The sequence below is a fragment of the Engystomops pustulosus genome, chromosome 2 (genome assembly GCF_040894005.1).
Source record: "Engystomops pustulosus chromosome 2, aEngPut4.maternal, whole genome shotgun sequence".
In the NCBI taxonomy this organism is placed as follows: Eukaryota; Metazoa; Chordata; class Amphibia; order Anura; family Leptodactylidae; genus Engystomops; species Engystomops pustulosus.
Genome location: NC_092412.1, coordinates 67,979,608 through 68,003,277, shown reverse-complemented (window position 1 = coordinate 68,003,277; position 23,670 = coordinate 67,979,608). Strand labels below are relative to the sequence as shown.

At 45.6% G+C, this 23,670-nt stretch overlaps 1 protein-coding gene across 7 annotated transcripts in view; it reads right to left on the bottom strand.

Annotated features, from left to right (window-relative positions):
- Positions 1–22,828, bottom strand: part of ADCY6 (adenylate cyclase 6) — a 121,065-nt gene extending 98,237 nt beyond the window's left edge. For 4 of the 7 annotated variants that reach the window (XR_011853105.1, XR_011853106.1, XM_072135154.1 and 1 more), the window contains exon 1: positions 22,267–22,388. Coding sequence is in view for 2 of the 7 variants with exons in the window: in XM_072135154.1 (XP_071991255.1) it covers positions 22,267–22,295 (29 nt within the window). In the remaining 5 variants the exon portion in view is untranslated. Of the gene's footprint in view, positions 1–22,266; positions 22,395–22,509 lie in introns of those variants that run through there. The other 3 variants (XM_072135160.1, XM_072135159.1, XM_072135161.1) reach the window with 3 other exon arrangements.
- Between the last annotated feature and the right edge of the window lie 842 nt (positions 22,829–23,670).

Here is a 23,670-nt window from a genome sequence, read left to right as displayed (position 1 = left end):
TAATTAGCAGGCTGGGCACACGGCAGGCCTGAGAAGGAATGGAATAAGATTTTGCTTTTGGAGCACCCTTTTCACTAGACTGATGTTGGGGTGCCCCTGAGGTACCAGTGCAATAGGAACCCCCGACTAGTGACCCCGTTTTTGGAAATGGCACACCTCAAAGAATTTATCTGGGGTTGTATGAGCATTTTAACCCCTGAAATGCTGGCCCAAATGTCATACAAAGTGAATGGGTCAATGTAGAAATAGCATTGTTTTCTCAAATGTGCCATTGTAGTGACAAATGAAAACAGCCCAACTCATGCCACTGTGGATAAACACCCCAAAAATCTTTCTGCGGGTGATTACGAGTACGGCAATACCCCATGTGTGGCAATAGTCTACAGGCTGGGGACACGGCCGGGCTGAGAAGAGACCAGCAATATTTAGCTTTTGAAGCACCCTTTTCACTAGAATGTTATTGGGGTGCCCCTGAGGTACCAGTGCAATAGAATCCCCCGAGTATTGACCCCGTTTATGGAAAGGGCACACCTCAAAGAATTGATCTAGGGTTGTATGAGCATTTTAACCCCTGAGATGCTGGCCCAAATGTAACACAAAGTGAATGGTTCAGTGTAGAAATAGCATTGTTTTCTCAAATGTGCCATTGTAGTGACAAATGAAAACAGCCCAACTCATGCCACTGTGGATAAACACCCCAAAAATCATTCTGCGGGTGATTACGGGTATGGCAATACCCCATGTATGGCAATAGGCTACAAGGTGGAGACACGGCAGAGCTCGGAATAGAATGGTATTTGGAGCACAGACATTTAATTTTTTTTTACATCAAAAAACATTTGTAGATGCCCTTAGGGATCAGTACAGTAGAAACCCCTAAAAGCTGACCCTATTTACAAACTACACCCCTCCATGAATAAATCTAGGGGTGTAGTGAGCATTTTAACCCCACAGGTGGACCCCAAGGATGATGCATAATGGATAGTGCATAGTACAAATTATCCATTATGTCATCTTGTGCCCAGCTCCTGCCACGGGAGACAAAAACCCCAAAAATCATCATGTGGGTTCTCAGCAGGGAAGGTGCGGCATGCGGCATGATGTATAAGCTGTGTGAGCTGTGTGCATCAGGGTACAATTATACATCCAGGGACGTGTGATATATCCTAAAACACTCCTTCATGCATAACCCTGGTTTGTCGGGGCATGTGTCACACTGATATATGGTTTCCTTCCTTATGCCCCTTTTTGAGCACACCCTGCACCTTTTTTGATTCCTTCCCTTGCTGGCTGTTTGGGGAACTTCTCCTGGAAAGTGCTGCCCTGGTACAATCCGTGATGTGGCCTCGCTTCCAGACGTGCTAGCACTCTCCCCTTCCTGGTCTCTAAAAATCAGCTTCTTGACTACCACCTCTTGAAATTCCAGGAAAGTTCCCCTCTGGCCGGCATATCGATGCAGCACAAAAGCATTATACAATGCCATCTGCATGATGTGCACGGCCAGCTTCTTGTACCACACCCTCGACTTCCGCATGGCATTGTACGGCTGAAGTACCTGGTCCGACAAATCCACCCCTCCCATGTACTTATTATAATCCAAAATGCAGTCCGGCTTGGGGGCTTCTGCACTGGTACCCCGTACATGGGCAGGGGTGGTGGTGTGCCCATGTATTGTTGTTAGTACAAGGACATCCCTCTTGTCCTTGTACCTAACACACAATACTGAGTCGCTGCTTAGTGCTCGGCTCTCATGCCTTCTGAGCTTTTCCCCTAGCAGCGACTTAGGGAGACCTCTCTGATTTTTCCTAACAGTGCCACATGCCGCAGTTTGTCTGGAAGCGAGGCACTTGAACAGGGTAATACTCGTATAAAAATTATCCAGGTAGAGGTGGTAGCCCTGGTCCAATAGTGGGTGCACCAAATCCCACACTATCTTTCCAGCTATTCCCAGGAAGGGGGGGCATTCAGGGGGCACTATCCTAGAGTCCTTCCCTTCATATACCCTGAACCTAAAAGTGTACCCTGATGCACTCTCACACAGCTTATACATCTTCACGCCATACCGTGCCCTCTTACTGGGCAGGTACTGGCGGAACTGAAGTCTCCCTTTGAAATGTACCAGGGACTCGTCCACTGATATGTGCCTCTTTGGAGTATACACATCCATAAATTGGGCACTCAGGTAGTCTAATATGGGTCGGACCTTATATAGCCTATCATAACTGGGGTCATCTCTGGGTGGGCACTGAGAATTGTCAGCAAAATGCAGAAACCTATGGATGGCTTCAAAGCGCATCCTATTCATTGCCATGCGGAACATCGGGGTGTGGTACAGAATGTCTGTGCTCCAATAATCCCTAATAGAGGGCTTTTTGACGAGTCCCATAAGAAGTACTATGCCCCAATACTTCTCCATCTCTGCTGCACTAACAGGGGTCCACCTGTAGGGTTGCGCATAAAAAGAAGTGGGCTTGTGGGCAATGTATTGTGCAGCGTAGAGATTAGTCTGGGACACCATCAAACTAATAAGCTCCTCAGTAAAAAAAAAAACTTAAAGTAGTCCACTGGTCCGAGCCCTGCCGTGTCTCTGTGTATCCCAGGGCTGGCCGTAAAATCAGGGACCTGAGGGGCATAACTACTGGGGGTCACCCATGTGGGGTCAGAAGTCCCGGGCACTCCAGCAGGAGTCCCGGGCACTCCAGCAGGAGTCCCGGGCACTCCAGCAGGAGTCCCGGGCACTCCAGCAGGAGTCCCGGGCACTCCAGCAGGAGTCCCGGGCACTCCAGCAGGAGTCCCGGGCACTCCAGCAGGAGTCCCGGGCACTCCAGCAGGAGTCCCGGGCACTCCAGCAGGAGTCCCGGGCACTCCAGCAGGAGTCCCGGGCACTCCAGCAGGAGTCCCGGGCACTCCAGCAGGAGTCCCGGGCACTCCAGCAGGAGTCCCGGGCACTCCAGCAGGAGTCCCGGGCACTCCAGCAGGAGTCCCGGGCACTCCAGCAGGAGTCCCGGGCACTCCAGCAGGAGTCCCGGGCACTCCAGCAGGAGTCCCGGGCACTCCAGCAGGAGTCCCGGGCACTCCAGCAGGAGTCCCGGGCACTCCAGCAGGAGTCCCGGGCACTCCAGCAGGAGTCCCGGGCACTCCAGCAGGAGTCCCGGGCACTCCAGCAGGAGTCCCGGGCACTCCAGCAGGAGTCCCGGGCACTCCAGCAGGAGTCCCGGGCACTCCAGCAGGAGTCCCGGGCACTCCAGCAGGAGTCCCGGGCACTCCAGCAGGAGTCCCGGGCACTCCAGCAGGAGTCCCGGGCACTCCAGCAGGAGTCCCGGGCACTCCAGCAGGAGTCCCGGGCACTCCAGCAGGAGTCCCGGGCACTCCAGCAGGAGTCCCGGGCACTCCAGCAGGAGTCCCGGGCACTCCAGCAGGAGTCCCGGGCACTCCAGCAGGAGTCCCGGGCACTCCAGCAGGAGTCCCGGGCACTCCAGCAGGAGTCCCGGGCACTCCAGCAGGAGTCCCGGGCACTCCAGCAGGAGTCCCGGGCACTCCAGCAGGAGTCCCGGGCACTCCAGCAGGAGTCCCGGGCACTCCAGCAGGAGTCCCGGGCACTCCAGCAGGAGTCCCGGGCACTCCAGCAGGAGTCCCGGGCACTCCAGCAGGAGTCCCGGGCACTCCAGCAGGAGTCCCGGGCACTCCAGCAGGAGTCCCGGGCACTCCAGCAGGAGTCCCGGGCACTCCAGCAGGAGTCCCGGGCACTCCAGCAGGAGTCCCGGGCACTCCAGCAGGAGTCCCGGGCACTCCAGCAGGAGTCCCGGGCACTCCAGCAGGAGTCCCGGGCACTCCAGCAGGAGTCCCGGGCACTCCAGCAGGAGTCCCGGGCACTCCAGCAGGAGTCCCGGGCACTCCAGCAGGAGTCCCGGGCACTCCAGCAGGAGTCCCGGGCACTCCAGCAGGAGTCCCGGGCACTCCAGCAGGAGTCCCGGGCACTCCAGCAGGAGTCCCGGGCACTCCAGCAGGAGTCCCGGGCACTCCAGCAGGAGTCCCGGGCACTCCAGCAGGAGTCCCGGGCACTCCAGCAGGAGTCCCGGGCACTCCAGCAGGAGTCCCGGGCACTCCAGCAGGAGTCCCGGGCACTCCAGCAGGAGTCCCGGGCACTCCAGCAGGAGTCCCGGGCACTCCAGCAGGAGTCCCGGGCACTCCAGCAGGAGTCCCGGGCACTCCAGCAGGAGTCCCGGGCACTCCAGCAGGAGTCCCGGGCACTCCAGCAGGAGTCCCGGGCACTCCAGCAGGAGTCCCGGGCACTCCAGCAGGAGTCCCGGGCACTCCAGCAGGAGTCCCGGGCACTCTGGCACTACTGCGTAAGCGCCTTCTCGGGGGTTCCTCTGACTCGCTTTGTGAGGACGAGGAAGACAAATAAAACTCGTCCCCACTTGCTGACTCCGTATCGGAGGCCATAAAACTATAGACCTCCAGATCCGTATACGTCTTTTGAGACATGATGGGGGTGATAGTATGCAACCACTACTACACCGCCTTCTCCTCCTCACAACGCCTTCTCCTCCACTACACTCCTTCCTCACAACGCCTTCTCCTTCCTCACAACGCCTTCTCCTTCCTCACAACGCCTTCTCCTTCCTCACAACGCCTTCTCCTTCCTCACAACGCCTTCTCCTTCCTCACAACGCCTTCTCCTTCCTCACAACGCCTTCTCCTTCCTCACAACGCCTTCTCCTTCCTCACAACGCCTTCTCCTTCCTCACAACGCCTTCTCCTTCCTCACAACGCCTTCTCCTTCCTCACAACGCCTTCTCCTTCCTCACAACGCCTTCTCCTTCCTCACAACGCCTTCTCCTTCCTCACAACGCCTTCTCCTTCCTCACAACGCCTTCTCCTTCCTCACAACGCCTTCTCCTTCCTCACAACGCCTTCTCCTTCCTCACAACGCCTTCTCCTTCCTCACAACGCCTTCTCCTTCCTCACAACGCCTTCTCCTTCCTCACAACGCCTTCTCCTTCCTCACAACGCCTTCTCCTTCCTCACAACGCCTTCTCCTTCCTCACAACGCCTTCTCCTTCCTCACAACGCCTTCTCCTTCCTCACAACGCCTTCTCCTTCCTCACAACGCCTTCTCCTTCCTCACAACGCCTTCTCCTTCCTCACAACGCCTTCTCCTTCCTCACAACGCCTTCTCCTTCCTCACAACGCCTTCTCCTTCCTCACAACGCCTTCTCCTTCCTCACAACGCCTTCTCCTTCCTCACAACGCCTTCTCCTTCCTCACAACGCCTTCTCCTTCCTCACAACGCCTTCTCCTTCCTCACAACGCCTTCTCCTTCCTCACAACGCCTTCTCCTTCCTCACAACGCCTTCTCCTTCCTCACAACGCCTTCTCCTTCCTCACAACGCCTTCTCCTTCCTCACAACGCCTTCTCCTTCCTCACAACGCCTTCTCCTCCTCACAACGCCTTCTCCTCCTCACAACGCCTTCTCCTCCTCACAACGCCTTCTCCTCCTCACAACGCCTTCTCCTCCTCACAACGCCTTCTCCTCCTCACAACGCCTTCTCCTCCTCACAACGCCTTCTCCTCCTCACAACGCCTTCTCCTCCTCACAACGCCTTCTCCTCCTCACAACGCCTTCTCCTCCTCACAACGCCTTCTCCTCCTCACAACGCCTTCTCCTCCTCACAACGCCTTCTCCTCCTCACAACGCCTTCTCCTCCTCACAACGCCTTCTCCTCCTCACAACGCCTTCTCCTCCTCACAACGCCTTCTCCTCCTCACAACGCCTTCTCCTCCTCACAACGCCTTCTCCTCCTCACAACGCCTTCTCCTCCTCACAACGCCTTCTCCTCCTCACAACGCCTTCTCCTCCTCACAACGCCTTCTCCTCCTCACAACGCCTTCTCCTCCTCACAACGCCTTCTCCTCCTCACAACGCCTTCTCCTCCTCACAACGCCTTCTCCTCCTCACAACGCCTTCTCCTCCTCACAACGCCTTCTCCTCCACCAAACTCCTACTCCACACACTTCGCACTTAAAAGTGCGGTTTGGGGGGAAAGGGAATACAGATGATGGGGGGGATAGTACAGGGAAGTGGGATTACACTGGGAGGGGATGGAGGATGGGTGTAGTAGTTTTTTTTTCACTTTTACAGGACAGATCCTAAAACCCTCTGCTCTCCAACACTACCAAACGCAGAATGGCGGCGTTGGAGAGCATGGAGGGTGTTGGGTCTGCCCTCCACAGTCACTGATCGCTGTGATTGGCCAGTCTGTACAGACGGGCCAATCACAGCGATCTACATCACAGGACCAATCAGATCGGTCCTGTGATGTCAGAGGGGGACGTCCCCTCTCGATCCCAGCATGCTCCGGGGTTTTGTCATCCCGTCTCGCGACGGGATGACGTCATTAACCCCAGAGCCGCCAGCCTGCAGCCTCCGATCGCTGCAATTGGCCGTCTGTAAAGACGGGCCAATCGCAGCGATCGACATCACAGGACCGACATGACAGGTCCTGTGATGTCAGAGGGGGGATGTCCCCTCGCGATCCCGCCAGGTTTCGGCGGTCGGTCATCCCGTCTTGCGACGGGATGACCGAATTTGAACATGTTGCGCCGCTGGCGGATATATTCGCCATCGAGCGCTAACTCACTGCGCTCGATGGCGGATATATCCGCCGCGGAGCGGCAAGGGGTTAATAGATGTCAAGTTATACAGGAAGATCATTACTGCCAGTGTTTCCTGTGCTTAAATGGCCAATCGAGACAACGAAAATAATCTTGCATCATTAGTTAAATAAAAGGTACACAACCATTTCTCACCGCCTCAGATATTCCAACCTACACAGCGGACTATGGCTGACGCCTCTGACTCCCACCCTACTTTCCAAGACCAACACCTCTTACCTTCCGGGTTAGTGGACACACCAGACCCCCACCCCAGACAAGATAATAGAGGACACACCAGACAATCCCCCAAGATAAGATAAGGCATTAACATAACTTTAAAAGTTGATACCAGAAGGAAAGAGGCCATGAATAACAAATATAAAAAGAAAGATCCAGGCACTGTGACTGTGGTTATGAGTAAGTGTCCTGGATTTATTATGCTTGATTTTAGTAGCTTTCCTTTAACCCCGATTATTGGAATGGCCTTAAAGTCAATGGGATCAGTGAGCGCTTCAGTTTTTTTCTTAATTTTGTTCTCACACCATAGTACATATGAAGCTAGCCAAAAGTGTAGGCATGTCTTTAAAGCAGTTCCCATCCGAGCAGAACTCTCTGTAAATAGCCTACTGCTAAAAATCAAGATATAAACACGTATCAAAACTATTCTGTGCTTCAGGCTCTAAAAATAACATCAGCATTGTTTCGGCAACCACAATTATCTCAATAGAAAATGGAGAAAACATATTTTATGTGGCACGTTCACTTCAGTGTCAGGGGACATTCATTTATTTTTTTACAATTGAAAAATTTATGACACTGAGATTTTCTAAATTTTGTTTTTCCCATTACTCATTTTTACATTAAAAACTCCAACAAAAATGTCTGTCCACACCCATAGGCTGTAAGATATCAAACTTAAAGTGAAAAGAACCTGCTAGATTTCCCAAAGAATTTGCTGTATGATCCAGTATGTTAAAAGACTCCCTTTAGTTACTTACTCATCAATCCATAACATTGCCGCTGCATTCGATAATATGGAATAATTGGAAATTGCAGAGCACAGAGCTCAACTTCTGGAACTTATTTAGACTTAAAATTAGTGAATTGGAGTGATGGAGATATTGTGTTCTGCAATTTTTACGTTTCCATACTTCTGAACGGAGCAGAAGGAAACAGTCTGCTGCTCCACCCAAAAATGGGACCACCGTTTTCTGGACGTCCCAGCAGTCACACCCTCCCCGATCAGATTGTCATCTCCATTCCTCCACTCCTGAAAACTTCGTACAACCGTTTTAAAGTTAAATATTTTATGTATTTGGAGAGTTGTTTTAATTTTCAATATCAATATTTATTTTATAATATCCTTAAATCCTGCCATTTTCAATCTGGCTACAGCGACTCATAAAAGGCTCATTCCCTGTTCTGTAGAGATCACTATTCAGTCATTGTCACTACAGGCAGGATTACAAAATTACCAGAGTGCTGTTTTAAGTAGTGCCCAGGTTCCCACAGACACAGTAAAGCAGAATGTGAAACTTTTTTTTTTTTTTTTTAAATACAAATTCTAACTTTTATTGAAAATAATTAGATTAAACTTTCCCAGGCTCCCTGCCAGCTATCAGCTTCAAGTCCTGGGGGCTATGTGGTCCATGTAACCGGGTCCCCTCCACTCAAGGTAACCACTCGTCATCCTACAAATGTTGATTCAATTTAAACGCAAACTAGGTATGCTGTGGTCAGCGAGAAGAGGAGATTGGAGGGGACTCTACTGCGTGGACACCTCTACCTCAGGACTTGAGGCTGAAAGCTGGCAGAAATCAAGGTACAGTGTAATCTAATTTATTTAATTAACCTTAAAAGTTTTACATTATGCTTTGCTGTGACTGTGGGAGCCTGGGCACCACTACAAAAACACCCCAATGCGGTCAGCCAGCTCATACACGAGGCAGTGGAAACCACAGGTGTATGCATGAGCCCATTGAAATACATGTGGCCATTTGTGCGCATGAGGCCTTAGCCAGATGCTCCGCTCCTGTACATTAAATTATTTCCGCTGCTGGTGTCACAATTGTACAATTCAACAAATAAACCTTCCATTTCTGATCCACCCTTGTAATACATTTATTGTGATTAACCACAACAATAACGTGTTTCTCCTTATAACGGAGTCGGGCGTTTCCTCGTAAGCTGGAGACAATTCTGAAACAATCTTAGATGCTTATCACTTCAGGTGGAATTTCATAAACACAAAATGGAAATTAATAACACGACGCCTTGATATTGTTGCTTTGGTTTATACCAGCAATTCTATTTTGGAAACATTTCTCCATCTTAAACATAGAACACAATCACCACGAGCAACTTGTTGCAATTCGGGTAAAGCCATGCGCTGCACTCTCTTATAAATTTTACTTCCAAACACTATAGACAAGAGTCACGCAAAACGCTAAAGCATAACTAAGCTTATGACTTTATATAAATTGTGTAAGTGATAGTAAACTGTGCAATATATTTTTATTAAATATAAATGCTTTCCCCTACCCTATTATTCTGCTGTGAACAGTGTATATGAAAACAGTTCTGATGTCCTATGCAGCAGATAGATAAGAAGATAAAGGGGTAGGTCACGCATATATTAAAAGGGCAAGTATGAGAGCCTAATATTGTTACCCATAAAGCTTGTCAGGAGACGCAGGTAAAGTGTCCCCCGGGCAGCAGGACTCATGACTTCCTGCATTTTGCTGGCTTACATCAGATGGAGGAGGCGTTGCACCCATTACGAGCTTCATGCCCCCTCTGTCATAACCACTATGATATGACAGCAAGGACGGGCAGGTCAAAACTGCATGGCCCCTCCATGTAGCAGAAGTCAGCTAGACATGGCAGCGGCTCCTAGCTGGGTGACCCCTATTAGGGTGTTATACTTAGTGGCCCAAGTTTATTGTTTTGGGAAACAATCTGATCAGTTGAAGGGGTTTTCCAACCAATTAAGTTAGGCCTATGGTTAGGGCTACTTTATACAAATACGCAAATGAGCGTGAAGAGCTATAGCCGACGTCACTGGAGCCACCTGCCCCCCCCCCTTAATATTCTCCTGGTCCCGCCAGTCGGTCCTCAGACAGCCAGTGAGGTCTTCCAGTCTAGCGCATTCGCGATCATAGTTTCCATGTACAGCGGTGCTGTCTCTTACTTCCTATGGACACAAACATGTGCAATCTTTGGACATTGGCTTAATGACAGTAGAAACGCCTGGCTGAGACAACAGCTAGGGCACGAATAGGACCTGTTCTACAATGTATGGTCCGGGCAGTGGAAAGCTATGGCAGAGTATGAGCCTGTGTATGTAGAAACATTTGTCAGTGTAATATGTTCTGAATCAATGCACTGTCAAATTCTACATCCGTATGTAGGGGGCCTAACTGTAGCTCTTCTGCTGAACGGCCAAGTAAGGGCATCTCTGCACAGGATACAGACGAATGCGGAAACTCTGCATTTAATGTATGGTTTATTATTGATGCAGATTCGTGTTAGACACGTGTAGTCTGCTTATGAAACAGATTTACATGGAGTTTGGAACCTCATTTTTTATTTTACATATACCAGATCTGTTGACATTTTAAGAAGAAAAAAAAAGGACTATGCCTGAAGTGATCTCACTGCAGTAGAGAAAGTTGAAGCACACAGTGGGAGGGGGACGTGCTCCAGCACAGTTTAACAGTCTGAAGCCAGAACACAGAGGAGCCCCTTCTGGCTCATGATCATAATTTTAAGAGTTGATTTAAGAAGGAATTAGGCCATGGATAACAAATCAGAAAATTACAACAGTCACAGTACCTGGATCTATGTGCCCCAGATGATTTTGAAGGTAGATTTCCCTAAAAAGTCCTGAAGATGGACATACTTGTCGGTTACTTTGCAATGTAGTAAAAGATGAAGCCAATTGAGGCACATGGTTTATAGTAGCAGGAAGAGAAATTCTATTCAAACTCCACATCTGTAGGCATTACTTTGACAGCCTGGCCTATAGACACGTTAAGCAAAATCCTCTGTGACATTTGGCTTCTAATTAGAACATGACCGGATCTGATTGGTGGGCGCAGCATCCACATTTAATTCACTCTGTCACCCAGCTGAGGCTTGTGCAAATTCCAAGAGTGACCTCTGCCTCTTCCTAATATTTGTAGATACCCTTGACTTTCTACTCATCCTTATATGTCAACTGCTGTCCAGTGACGGAAAGCTCTATATTATTCTTCTGCAAAAGTCTTCATATTTATACAAACAAATTATAGGGAAAGGGAAAAAAAAGACAATGCCTTCGAGAAAACCAAAAATATAAAACCAGTAAGCGGCAGATGACAAACAAGAAAGAAATGAAATATTTCCAGAATGGATCCCAGGGAATAATTCATCACTGGGCAGGCAATGTTACACACAGAAGTAATACATCAGTATGCACACAGGAAATTGTCAATAAACTACATTTCACGATCCAAAAGGGGAAGGATGCAGATGTCAGGGGACACCAGCAAAGATATATGTGAGAAAAGCTGGAGCCTGCAATAGTTCCCAGTTCTCAAGGAAAAAAAAAAAGAAAAAAGAAACTTCCCTGTAGATACAATTTAGAAAAAGTGGCCAACGCTCAGAATGTCAGATTGTTCTTGTCATTGCGGATTATACAATGACGCCTGATTGATTGTTTGCTGTATAAACGTCCTGTGCCTAGGAGGGACAGTTGTCGAAAGTAGCAGAAGGTCAGGATCCATTTTGAAGGCCATAATTGTAGAAGCATAATTTTTGTATGCAACAATCCAACTTGCTTCTTCATTTAAGCAGTTGCTATGGGGACCAGAATATCAAAAAGATGTGATCTCTGACTCCCTGCATCTCCCGCAACAGAGATTTAACCGTAACCATTAAATCAGGGGTATTGGTCCCTATACAAACCAGATTAATAATGATACAATTCTAGTATAGGGGTATCTCAACGGTCCGTCATTGCATCTAATGTTCGAGAGAAGAGTATGACATTTCACCATACCAGTATCCCCTAAACCAGTGATGGCGAACCTTTTAGAGACCGAGTGCCCAAACTACAAGCTAAATCCACTTATTTTCAGTGAAGTGCCTACATGGCTTTTTAAGCAGTAACATATTGCTGCCTGTTCTTCCACATCTTTCAATCATATCAGCCCCCTGAGGCCACCAATACAGTTGAAAGAAGGAGGGCAAATTCATACTCTCATTGTAGCTTCTCTCCAGGGTCTCTCTGTAGAGGAAGAATGGTTGGTCCAGCAGGAAAACCTCCAAAGATAATGCAGTTCTGTCAACACCTTCTCACTTTCCCCGCAGTTCCAAACAGCCAATGAAGTGTCACTTTAAAATAGTGCTGAGAGCAGCTTCTCTTTAGTTGCCTGGGACTGCAGGAAGATTTGGTGGATTTGGTCATATTTGGTGAATTGGGGCAATGGTCTGAGTGCCCACAGAAATGGCTCAGAGTGCCACTGCTGGCACCCGTGCCATAGGTTTGCCATCACTGCCCTAAACAGACATTTATTCAACATCCAATGTAAAAGCCCTCACAGTTTATAAGGCTGCATTAGATTCTCTGCACCCCCTATGTATACAAGATCAGCTACCTATTATTTTCATAGACACTCCCTGGATTCCAGGGGGAACAACACTCATCTGTAAAAGGCCAAGAGACTCCGCTCAATAACCTCAGTGAAACAGAGCCTTGTCAGCATAGTATTAGATAGAAGCCCAGTCTGTAACAGGATTAAAGCAGGCCAAAAACCAGCCCAGGTAGCGCAAATATAGACTGAGAACATGGACATGTGGATTCATGGATAAAAGAGTAAACTTAGAGATTTTTATTGTCTTAAGGGCACACTAGACAAACACTATACACAAGAGAATGAGGTGCAAACTACAGGTGATGGTATAAGCAAGTTTCATTAATCAAACAATAAGTCCGTTAATAACAAGATCTTGTGTTTGGGGTTTTTTAGTACAATGGTTGGCATAATCTGCTCCATAAGAGAACAAGCGACATGCGTCCTGAGATTTTTAACCCCTTCAATGTACACTCCTGCCTGAGAGGGTCCTGGGTTATGAATTCTGTCCACCTCAGAGTTGTAGGACAGATTGAGAGGGCATTTATCCCACTCCCCAGATTTCAGATTTGCAGCCGTTACCCAGCTAGGGACACACTATAATTTCATAAACCCTTTATGAATTATCCGTACCACCTGTATGTTAGAACAACCGTCCTACTTAGAAAAAAAAGTGTACCTCCATAGAGAACTGATGGTGACAAATTTTCCTCCAGAACCCTTGAGACAAAACCCCCTTGCAGATCTAAACTGATCTGCAATCATGAATTACTCCATCCCTGATACATTTAAATTGCATTTCAAAATGTGTAAAGGTGGCCTAAATATTGCCGGGGTCCCATGCTCTAACTTCTATGGGACTGGTAGAGATCATCAGTAGTCTTACCCATGACACTTACATCTGACACTTGGTAGTGGGAGATCCCTTTAACTGTCTGATGTAAACCTGAAGTTACCTGAGGTATTAAGCTAGGCATTTGATCAAATTTCAATTGTTAAGATCCAGTTCACATTTGCGTTCAGATTTCAATATAAACAGATCCCTGGACAGATCGATTAATTGCAAAGTATCTGTATTTATAAGCGATACAAAAAAATTAAAAAAAAAAAAAAAGAAAACTTTCTTTCTGCTCTGCATCAGTTAATTTCCCTTTTTTCATTATTTTATAGCCATCCAATTTCTCTGGAGTGCAAAATCAAAGCCTGCTCAGTATGAAAATACCTAATGGATTAAGTGATGGTACAGAGTGATACATATCACGATCATCCATCAACCGTAGAAAAGGAAGCTTAAAAAATTGGAGTTTTCTGTTAGCCTTCCATTACTGCAGCAGGAAAAAAAAAGAGAAGACAGAAGTTCATATCCAACCATCCACTGAAAATAACGGAAGGCCTAACTGAAGAGGTAAAAGTGGGTACTCCAGAACACCATTACTGAGCCCATTGAAAACACTGGACAAAAAAAAAAGCAGTTATCCGTTATCAATGGACAGTGTAAAACGGAAGGCTGAATGCAGATCTGCAGAACTGGCCCTATCAAGGCTTTTCAGTGATTATTTTAACAAATCCCAAGCCAATAATCAGCCATACCTTCTCTCCAAAACCAAGTCCTGGAAATAACTGGAAATGAAACTACTGCAGATGTTTGTACTTTACAACAAGAGGGCAAAAATTATCGCAGCAGGACTCGCTGATCACAAGACACTAAACACCAGACCATGTCTGGACACATGCCTGGACATCTTGTCTCCGTGAACACAACAGAACAAAGTGTATTGTGGAGATTAGTTCCTAACAAGCTGCAGTCAGAGAGTCATTCAATCACCACCAATGCTAAAAAGTAGGACATGACACGGAGTCTGAGCACGTACTTCCCATATACTTGTCTATAATGCGGTTTTAGGAATTCACAATGGAGGGCACCAGACATTTAATATTGGAATTGGACACGATTGACACGCAAAGAGCAAAGAACAAGTTGGTGCATGATAAGGTGACCAGTATATTCAGCCCTATGGCTTCCAAAATTGCTAGATGGCAACTTTCAGCTGAAGAGGAGGAACGCCTTGCATGTTATATCTCCTGCTTTGTTTCTACAGTTCTGATGCAAGACTGTGTCTCTATGGGAACAGACAACAAACTTTGTAGTCTGATTTTACAACCATATTGCCTTCTCTATCTGCTCTACGTCTTGCCAAGATAACAAATGTATGTAAAAATAACGCAGAGGTCACCTGCAGGATTACAATTTTTTTACCGTCTGTTACAAACTGTATAAGAGCTGTAATAACAAAATCACAGAAAAATAATAATCCTTCAATTTTTTTTTATTTAGATTTATTGGCAAAATAAAAATTGGTTGTAAAAGCTTACATAATATCTAAGAGAAACATGAAAGGGAACAAGGGATCTTCCATAGACGCTAGGAATCGAAAGTAAGACAGAGGTTGTTGTTTGAAAAGTCCCTGAATTGTAGCTTTCCTAATCTGGTAGATAGATAGAGATATAGATCTCTATCTCTATCTCTATCTATATCTATATCTATATCTATATCTATATATATATAGAGATATCTATATATCTATATCTATATATCTATATCTATATCTCTATATATCTATATCTCTATATCTATATATTATACACACACACACACCATTTTATAATGGGAAAATATAAATGAATCAAAGATTGTGATTTATATAGGTCTCTATGTATAGTAGTATCAACATTAGGGTGATGCCACATTTCACGCTTTTGGTCCGTCTTTTAAGCATGCGTCTTTTTAAAATGCATCCGTTTTTGATCAGTTTCCCCAATTATCTTCATAGATAAAAATGTTGTAAGCAGCCAAACACATGGTAAATGGGATGCGTTTTTAGATGGACTGAAAACGCATGCTTAATAACAGACCAAAAACGTGACGTGTTGCATCACCCTTAGCATCATCATCATAAGATTATAATTATACAACAAACTTTGCAATAATGAATAGTATACAATATATATATATTTTTTTAACAATCTTTTAAATGTCTTAAAAAGTATAGGTCAACTTCAACTGAAGCATTTAATGTACATTGTGAAAACAAACTTCATCCCATGTCATACACATTTCACAGAGAATAGAACAGAATGTATGCTCATGTTATAAAAGATTCATTCAAATAGAACTAATCCCAGTTAAACTAATCATGGTATACATTTCACTTAATCTCCAAATATAGACGTTATACATAAGACCTAGTATGACCACACGTAATACAATCACTGATCTGGGTGGCGTTCTAGGGCCCTCGGAAGCAATGCCTGGGGTGGGGACACAGACCCACTTGTTTTAATAACCCTTCAGGAACCACACAATTTAACAACCAAAGATCCTCTACAATTTTTATTGTAGTAATATATACACTTATTTGCAAAAATTGACAAGGTCCCTTTCTAAACATAGGGGTGGTGGTGATCTGTACTTCAAAGTCTATATAAGCAACTGTGTGTATTGACAGTCACAGGTACGAGCTGCTAAAGGAAGTCTAGCAAAATCAAGCATGATAAACCAGGGACACTTACTCAGATGCATGCAACATGTCAATCTTCTCATCTTTGTAATGCCCATCTTCCTTCTAAAACAAACTTTTAAAATTATGCTAATAAGCAATAATACTAATGAACCAGAGCCCCTCAGTGCAGTAGCTTCACAGGTTGTTACACTGTCTCACCCTCCCCCCTGTTCCGGTTGCCTGATGAAATCTTACTGCAGCAAAGAAAGTTTCAGCAAACAGTGGGAGGTCCTAAGTACTCCTGCAGAAGGGTTCTAGAAACTGCACATATTTTCAGATCTATAGCAAACTCTCCATATACTGCAATACAGTAGTATTGTAGAATATGGTAGAAGCAATCAGACTACCTAAAAAAAAAATGGAAGAGAACCTGAAAGGTTCCCTGTGATTGCACAAAACCAATTATAAAGTAGACATGTCATTTGGAGTGCACGGTGAAAGGTGTAAAAACCAAGCCCAGAAAAAAAATTGGCACAAATATGTTTTTTTGCCCACTTCACAGCATTTTGATTTTTTCCCGCACTTCTCAGTACACAGCATGGAATAATAAATATTGTCACTATGAAGTACAATTTGTAATGCAGAATACAAATCGTCACACAGCTCTGTGCACAAAAAAATTTATAAAGTTATAGATTTTTGAAGGTGGGGAGTAAAAAAACGAAAACGCAAAAACAAAAAAGGGAAAAGTCGTTAAGGGGGTTAATATTGAATCTGTAATAACTTACAGCATCATATTTGCTTGTTCTTTGAAAGCACTCCTAGCCATATACAGCTCCTGCACAACACTCTTAAGAAATAGGGGCTTATATGCACGTGACACACACAGATCTCAACGCTCTGGTGGAGATCCGAATATGTCACTCGCATTCAACTGAAGTGCTGGTGGCATATATTGATTCGTGCTGCCAGCACTTCCACTCCAATGCCCAAGAGGTAGCGACATCATTAAATCTCCCTAGTGAAAGGACAAGGATAAGAAAGGGCAAGTACATTATATATCACACACAGAAATATATTGTATACTTTCACATTGATTTATATATGTGCATAAACGGCAGGGCAGACATTTGAGCTTTGAGAACATGACATGTGAGGATAAGAGTCAGGAACTGCAAACTGGACAAAAAAATGAAAACTGTAAAATGTTGACTGACCATTAGAATTGTGTAGATTATAAAAAAAGGCTTTCTTTAACCTTTATTTGTTCAATTACATTACTATTTGTTTACACCTTCCTATTCAACCGTCACCCAAAAGAGAGGACCTGTAACATTTTCTCTCTTTTAATGTATATTTTAAATTGTTAGTTCTTTTTCTCCTAATGTCCAAGTGTGAACAGCATGATGAGGAGGGCTGTTTAAAAGGAACATATCTGCAGAAATTGACCTATAAACCACTAGCAGTAAGTTGGTAAGCAGATTACCACTTTCCAGATCATGTTTCTTTCATGGCACAGTGTGGTGGCATTACCTAGAAAATTAACTTTTAAGATGTCACTTAAATGATTACATAAAAGATGTAAAATAATTACATAAAAGATGTAAAATAATTACATAAAGTCATGGAGGTGGAGAGTTTGGCACTAAAGTTAAGCTGTCTCAGAATGTCCCGTCTGCTGTGATAGACATCATAAACCAGACCTCTGATAAGCCAGTTACTTGCGTTCCTAAATCCATGAACGTCAATTACAGTGAAGGGGGCATTCTGGGGAAGGGGAGCTGGACTCTGCCTACTTGACTTTATACAACTTATTAAATCTCACATCAAAGCAGACATCCTGGATCATGCTGAAACATCAAAATGCCTGAAGGAAATATGATTTGGAGGTATTATCCTGTTTGTTAACATCTAAGTAGTGGTTTATTGGGTCAATGTATGCAGAAAGGTTCAATTTAAATACAAATTCTAATAGAACCAGGAAATTTATTGGGAAATTCATGGATATGGTTCTTAAAAGGAACCCGTCACCACATTTTTCACAAATACAGGTAGTGGCAGGTTCCCATAGAGCCCTAGTGACTGACGCCTTTCTTTTAGCTAAAAATGATTCCCCTGAGATTCCCATATTTTCAACTTTTTAGTTTTACCTGGTATCCAAGCATGGCTACAGCGAGTCGAGGAGGCCGTGGCCTCCTTGGACGGAATCCAGCAGCTCCTCTCCATCCTATATGTGTATGCAGCTGTAATGTCATGTGACCAGGGTGACATCATCGCAGGTCTTATAGCATTTGTAACAATAGAAACTGTACACTAAGCATATATCTCATGAAATCACAGCAGCCTGCATGGAGAGCATCAGAAGTCGTTGGAAGCGGATGTGACTGTTTTATGTGGTCAGATATGTACATGGGGTATATATAGCGTGCTAATATTAAGTAGCTTAAGGACCTTTGATGATGTTATGATGGTCACATGACATTAGGCCAGGCCCCCTTGACTCCCTCTAAAGATGCATAGATACCAGGCAAGATTATAACTCTGATTTTATGGGGATCTGAGGAAAACTACTTTTAGCTAAAAGCAGGGTGTCAGATAGTTACTAGAGCTCTATAGGAACCTGCCAATACCTGTATTTGTGAAAATAGTGGTGACGGGTTCCCTTTAAAGGATATTAAAGGTTGTAAAAGATGGACTGCAAAAACATGATCTGACTCCAGCCTTAAAAATATAAAAACACAACAAAAACGACCATACATTTTTCTGTTAAGAAGGAAAACCATCTCCTCTGAATGCCATAATCTGCATCAAAGTTATTTGATTAGAGTTACTGGGAGCCCACAGATTAAAATCATGGCTCTCCGCAGATCCACCCATTCATTACACTACAATAATAAGACCTACTCCAGCGGTTAAATAAATGAACACGTTATCTGCCGTTTTTTACTCTGCTAATTTCATAAAATACAAAGTGTAATAACATTTAATTTGTAACCCTGAAAGATAAGTCGCAACAGCAAAACAAATGCCATGAAGTATACAATGCAACTTCTGCTAAAGGCTACGCAGGCAAGACAGCAGAAATCCTGTACATGGCAATTCTAGGATTAGCCGAAGCATCTGCCCATCAAGGCCACTAATATAACCATTCACCCGCGTTCGTTCAAATGAGACATCCACCTCCAACGTGCACAATACAGATGCTTCAACATCTGCTAAATAAGGCTAACTCCAAGTAACTGAGAACTACTGTCCCTAAGCCACCTGGGAATCAACATAGGACATATTACAACAAAATTATCATGAGCCGCCCAGGACATATTGTGCTATTACCAGTGAACCCATATATCACCAGCATAAGGTGGTCACCAATACAGGAAGTTAGTAAACGCTATAGTGTAGGATCCAGGGGCGTAACAAGTAGAAGCAGGGCCCCATAGCAGACTTTTGAATGAGGCCCCCCCCCGCTTTCAAATATGCATTTTACCCTCAAATATATACACCTACATATTTAGATTTATATACACTTACATAACTATATACATAAACATACAGCTCTTCATCCATTCACACACTCTTGTACCTACACATATAGAGCATATACACACACAACATATACAGCAAATATAAATCACATATATGTTATATACATATTATGCTGTACAATGTGCAGATATATGTACTGTATATATAATAATGGTTCACATCCTTAATTCTTTATTATCAGGTTGGATGATGGGGCCCCCTGACACTGTGGGCCCCATAGCGGCTGCTATGGCTGCTACCACTGTAGTTACGCCCCTGGTAGGATTCAAAACACAGATAAAAGGATCCAAGAAGTGACTTTAGGAGGAATGGTGCTCCAATTTCTGTAGGGAAGAGGAGATAACTTACCGCTATGACTACTGGAGGAGAGAGGGTAACTCCATAGGAGAGTGGGATGAAAATAAAGGGAAGATGCCATCAGCCAAACCTGTATAAGCTGTGTACACTCAGGAGCTGAAGGAGTGACTTTGGACCTGACCTGGGCATTATACAGCCCAAGGCCACATCCACCCCCCCCCCCCTAACCATTTCTGACTGGCCCATGCTAGATTGGTGAAAAATTTTGGCTCCCCTTCATTCATTAAATTAATATAGGTATTCGGAAGAACCAAGTTAAATATACTAGCCCCCTACAATCATTCCAATGTTTCATGTGGCCCCATAGGAAAATTAATTGCCCACCCCTGCTTTAGACAGTGAGGTGATGATTCATATATTTGTGTATGTGTTAGTAACAGCAGGACTGTGAAAACTGGATGTATATTCGCTTGGGGAGTGTCCTCAAACTGCTGTGCTGCAAAATCTCTACTCCACAGCAACTCTCCTCAGCTCTATTATCCATCTAGGAGCCGGCTCCAGCTTTTCCTTATGGCAGGAGGAGGGGCAGATTTCACAGCTCTGCATGGCTGCTACCTAACACTGTCAGCAGCTATGGTCCAAACTGCTGTTTAACACAATAACATGTTGTATTGATTGGTCCCCTGTAATAATAACCTTCTAGCAGGCACTGTAGGGCTAGGTTTTAACATTTCTTTAAGGGGACCTGCCAGCAAGCTTGAGTTCCCAGAAATCTTGGGGGCGATCCCTCCTGTCCGGGCTAGACTGATATCTTTGAAGGTGACATCACATATAGGAGGGGCTTCTATTAAGTATAACACCTACCTTCTGAAGTACTGCCATATGATAAAGCCATTGCCCCTATAGAGTAGTTTAAGTGGGCCAAACTCGGGGAACATTCACTTTAACAACTGATTTCTAAAGGATTTCAGGCGTGTGATCACTGCCATTAGCTAATCACAAGTCATTTCCATATTTACACCTACAACATCTGTCTCATCCAATGGTCCAGAAACTTTTAAAGCTTAAATCCAGACAAACAATATGCAGCAATGGTGTAAAACATTGTATTTCAGAACTCAAAAAGGTGAGATATATCAAGTATACCATGCAGACATGATGACCTACTACATTAAACCCTCGCTAGATGTCCATATGTCAATTCAGGAAGTAGATCCAGCCGGGTTATCAATGGACCATGAATAGTAAGGCCAGTATGTAATAGGTTATACATGTTACATACATTTGTATGCCCGACAGGTGTTAAAAGGTTCCTCCAGTTATGTTACATTTTCATGATCAAAAATACAAAAATAAATGTTCTGAGTGCCTACTAAACCTTAAAATGGCTTTACAAAACTATTGTGCATTGCAATCCCACTGACATCACACAGACTTTTACTGCGGTAAATGGTTCAGTTTATATAGCCCACTTGTGGCAGAACTACAACCCCCAGCATACCCTGGACAGGAATATTTTCTGAATAGATGGAAAATGGATGCAAGAAAAGACAGCAAATCACCATATTTGTAGCATATTTTCTTAAAATTCAGAAATTTGTAATTTTGTGAGATCTATGTACACTGACAACAGGGCATTAACACTCACCTTGCCAAACATTTGTGTCCTACACTGCCTAGCAGGATGAACTGGACAAAGTGTGTACACACCCAAACTGATAACAGCCTGCTGTCAATTGATTCACAACATACTGGAAGGAATACTAGAGGATAGGTACATAGGCACACGATAGTAGTCTGTCTGTAAAAACTGATTGCCGGACTGAGCACAGAGGAGAGGATGGGCTATTTAATACAAGGAGTCTCCTTCTTCCCTTCTAAATAGCATCACCAAACTGTAGCCACGATTGCAGGGGTAGAAGGGGCTCCTTGCATCACATATCACTATGATACGTGGAGACCCATCTTCTGTTTTGGGTCTGTAAAATACGGCCAGTACACGTACTCACCACAGTAAAACACAGTCTGCTGTATGAGAAAAGGTTTTCCAGCATTGCCATATAACATGTCAGAAGAAGTAAAAGCTCCCTATAATAATCCATCCTCCCATCCAGGGTGGGATCCTCACCTTCCATAGTGCTGGGAAGAATGAGGCTACCAGTGACTTTTCCTATACCATAAGGGAGGGTGGTCTTTCCTGTCCAGTCTATGTAAGAGGACGTGTACACATACACTGTATGATCCGATTATCTGCTGGAATTCTGTGTGGATCATGAATGGAAACAAGGTTGCAATACGTTCCTGGATTTGACTTCTGCATCAATAAACCTAAAGGTGTGAATGCAGACAAATAGAGAAAAGCAGCAATGTCCTATCCAGGAATCCCAAGTTATTCCTACAGAATGTCACAGCCATGAGAGGCTAGCATGCTGGATGCCAATGCAAGAGAGGAGAAGCCAGGCCCATCCACCATAGCTGCAGCACAAGGTGATCCATACACACAGGTCCAATGACAGCTCATGTCAGCAGAGCCATGGCGGCCCCCCATCTATGTGTATAGCAGGGGGGCTCCAGCACATTCCCGCACAGCCTGGCCCTTCTGCATTGCTGCATAACAAACCTCCGCAATCGTCTCCCGGACACCTACCTCACAGCAGCGCAATCCGCCCCCACCATCCCAGGGAGCTCGGCGGCAGCACGGGGCAGAGGCCCCCCCTCATCCCGCTGCTGTCCCAGAGGAAGCTCCGCACTGTACACAGGCGGACACACGGAGGAGAGAGAGAGGGAGGAGGAGGCGGAGGAGGGAGGAGGGCGCCGCCAGCGCTGGAGCACGCACTCACACTGGGGGGCAGGATGGAGCAGGGGTGACAGGTGCACGCACCACACTCACCTGGGGCTTCCCTGTGCGGGCTGAATGGTGCTGGCGGGGCGGCAGTGTCTCCTGCACTGGGAATCCTCCTCCTCGTCTGCCGGACTGTGCAGGATGGCTCCCGGCAGCGTGTTCTCTGTGAGCTCCGCTCTCCGCAGCCCGGCGTCTCGGTGCCCTGTTACCCCCAGCTCTGTGCTCTTGTCATGTCCGGGGAAGACGCCCTCTGCCCAGGTGTTACACTACTAGCAACTTGGTATCCCCGGTATCCCCAGCCGACGTGCGCGCTCCCGCTCTCCTCTCTCTCTATGTTCCGAGCCGCACATGCGTCGTGCGGCCTCCGCCCGACGTGCACGCGCAATCCTGGATTCGGAATCTTGTCACTTTCTTAAAGGAGCAGGTCACCCGTGTAGTTATCATCCCTCCGGCATGTGGGTGCCTCTTCAGCACCCACAATATAGTTATATGTCAGCAACCAAAATACAGTTATGTGTGCATTTACTATTCATGGTTTTCACAATTTCCAAAACCATGCCGGTTGTCCCACCCCCAAACGTAGTATAATAACGGTCAGCAACATATGATGCACCCTCTTTAATTGTATCCCCTTACTTTTGTTCCCCCACTTTTATTTATCTCCCCAAACTTATAATGCCCAAACTTTCTGTACTCCTGCCCCTCCGCCGCTCTCCTCCTTACATTGTGGACCATGCCCTCTATGCTCATCATATTGTAGCCCCTATCCTCCACCCCCTTATATTGTGGACACTGTCCTCCATCCCCCTCATATTGTGGCCTCCTGTCCTCCATCATATTGTGGCCTCTTGTTCTCCATCCCCCTAATTTTGTGCCCCCTGCCCTCCCTCATATTGTGCCCCCCCCTCAAATTGTGGCCTTTCATCTCCCTCCCCCACATATCGTGCGCCCCCATATCAGATTGTGGTCCCTCTCATCCACCTCCATATCTTGGACCCTCCCCTCATATTGTGGCATCTACCCCTCATATTGTCGCCCACCTCCTCTCATAGTGTGGCCTTCTGTTGTCTCTCGTATTGCAGCCTCATTTATATATTTCCCCTCATATTGTGGGATGCATATGAAGGGTCCACTTGTTACATGATTGTCACTTGTCAGTGATTTCTAGCAAACATGTCCCGGTCTAGTACGTATTGGCAATAAACGGAA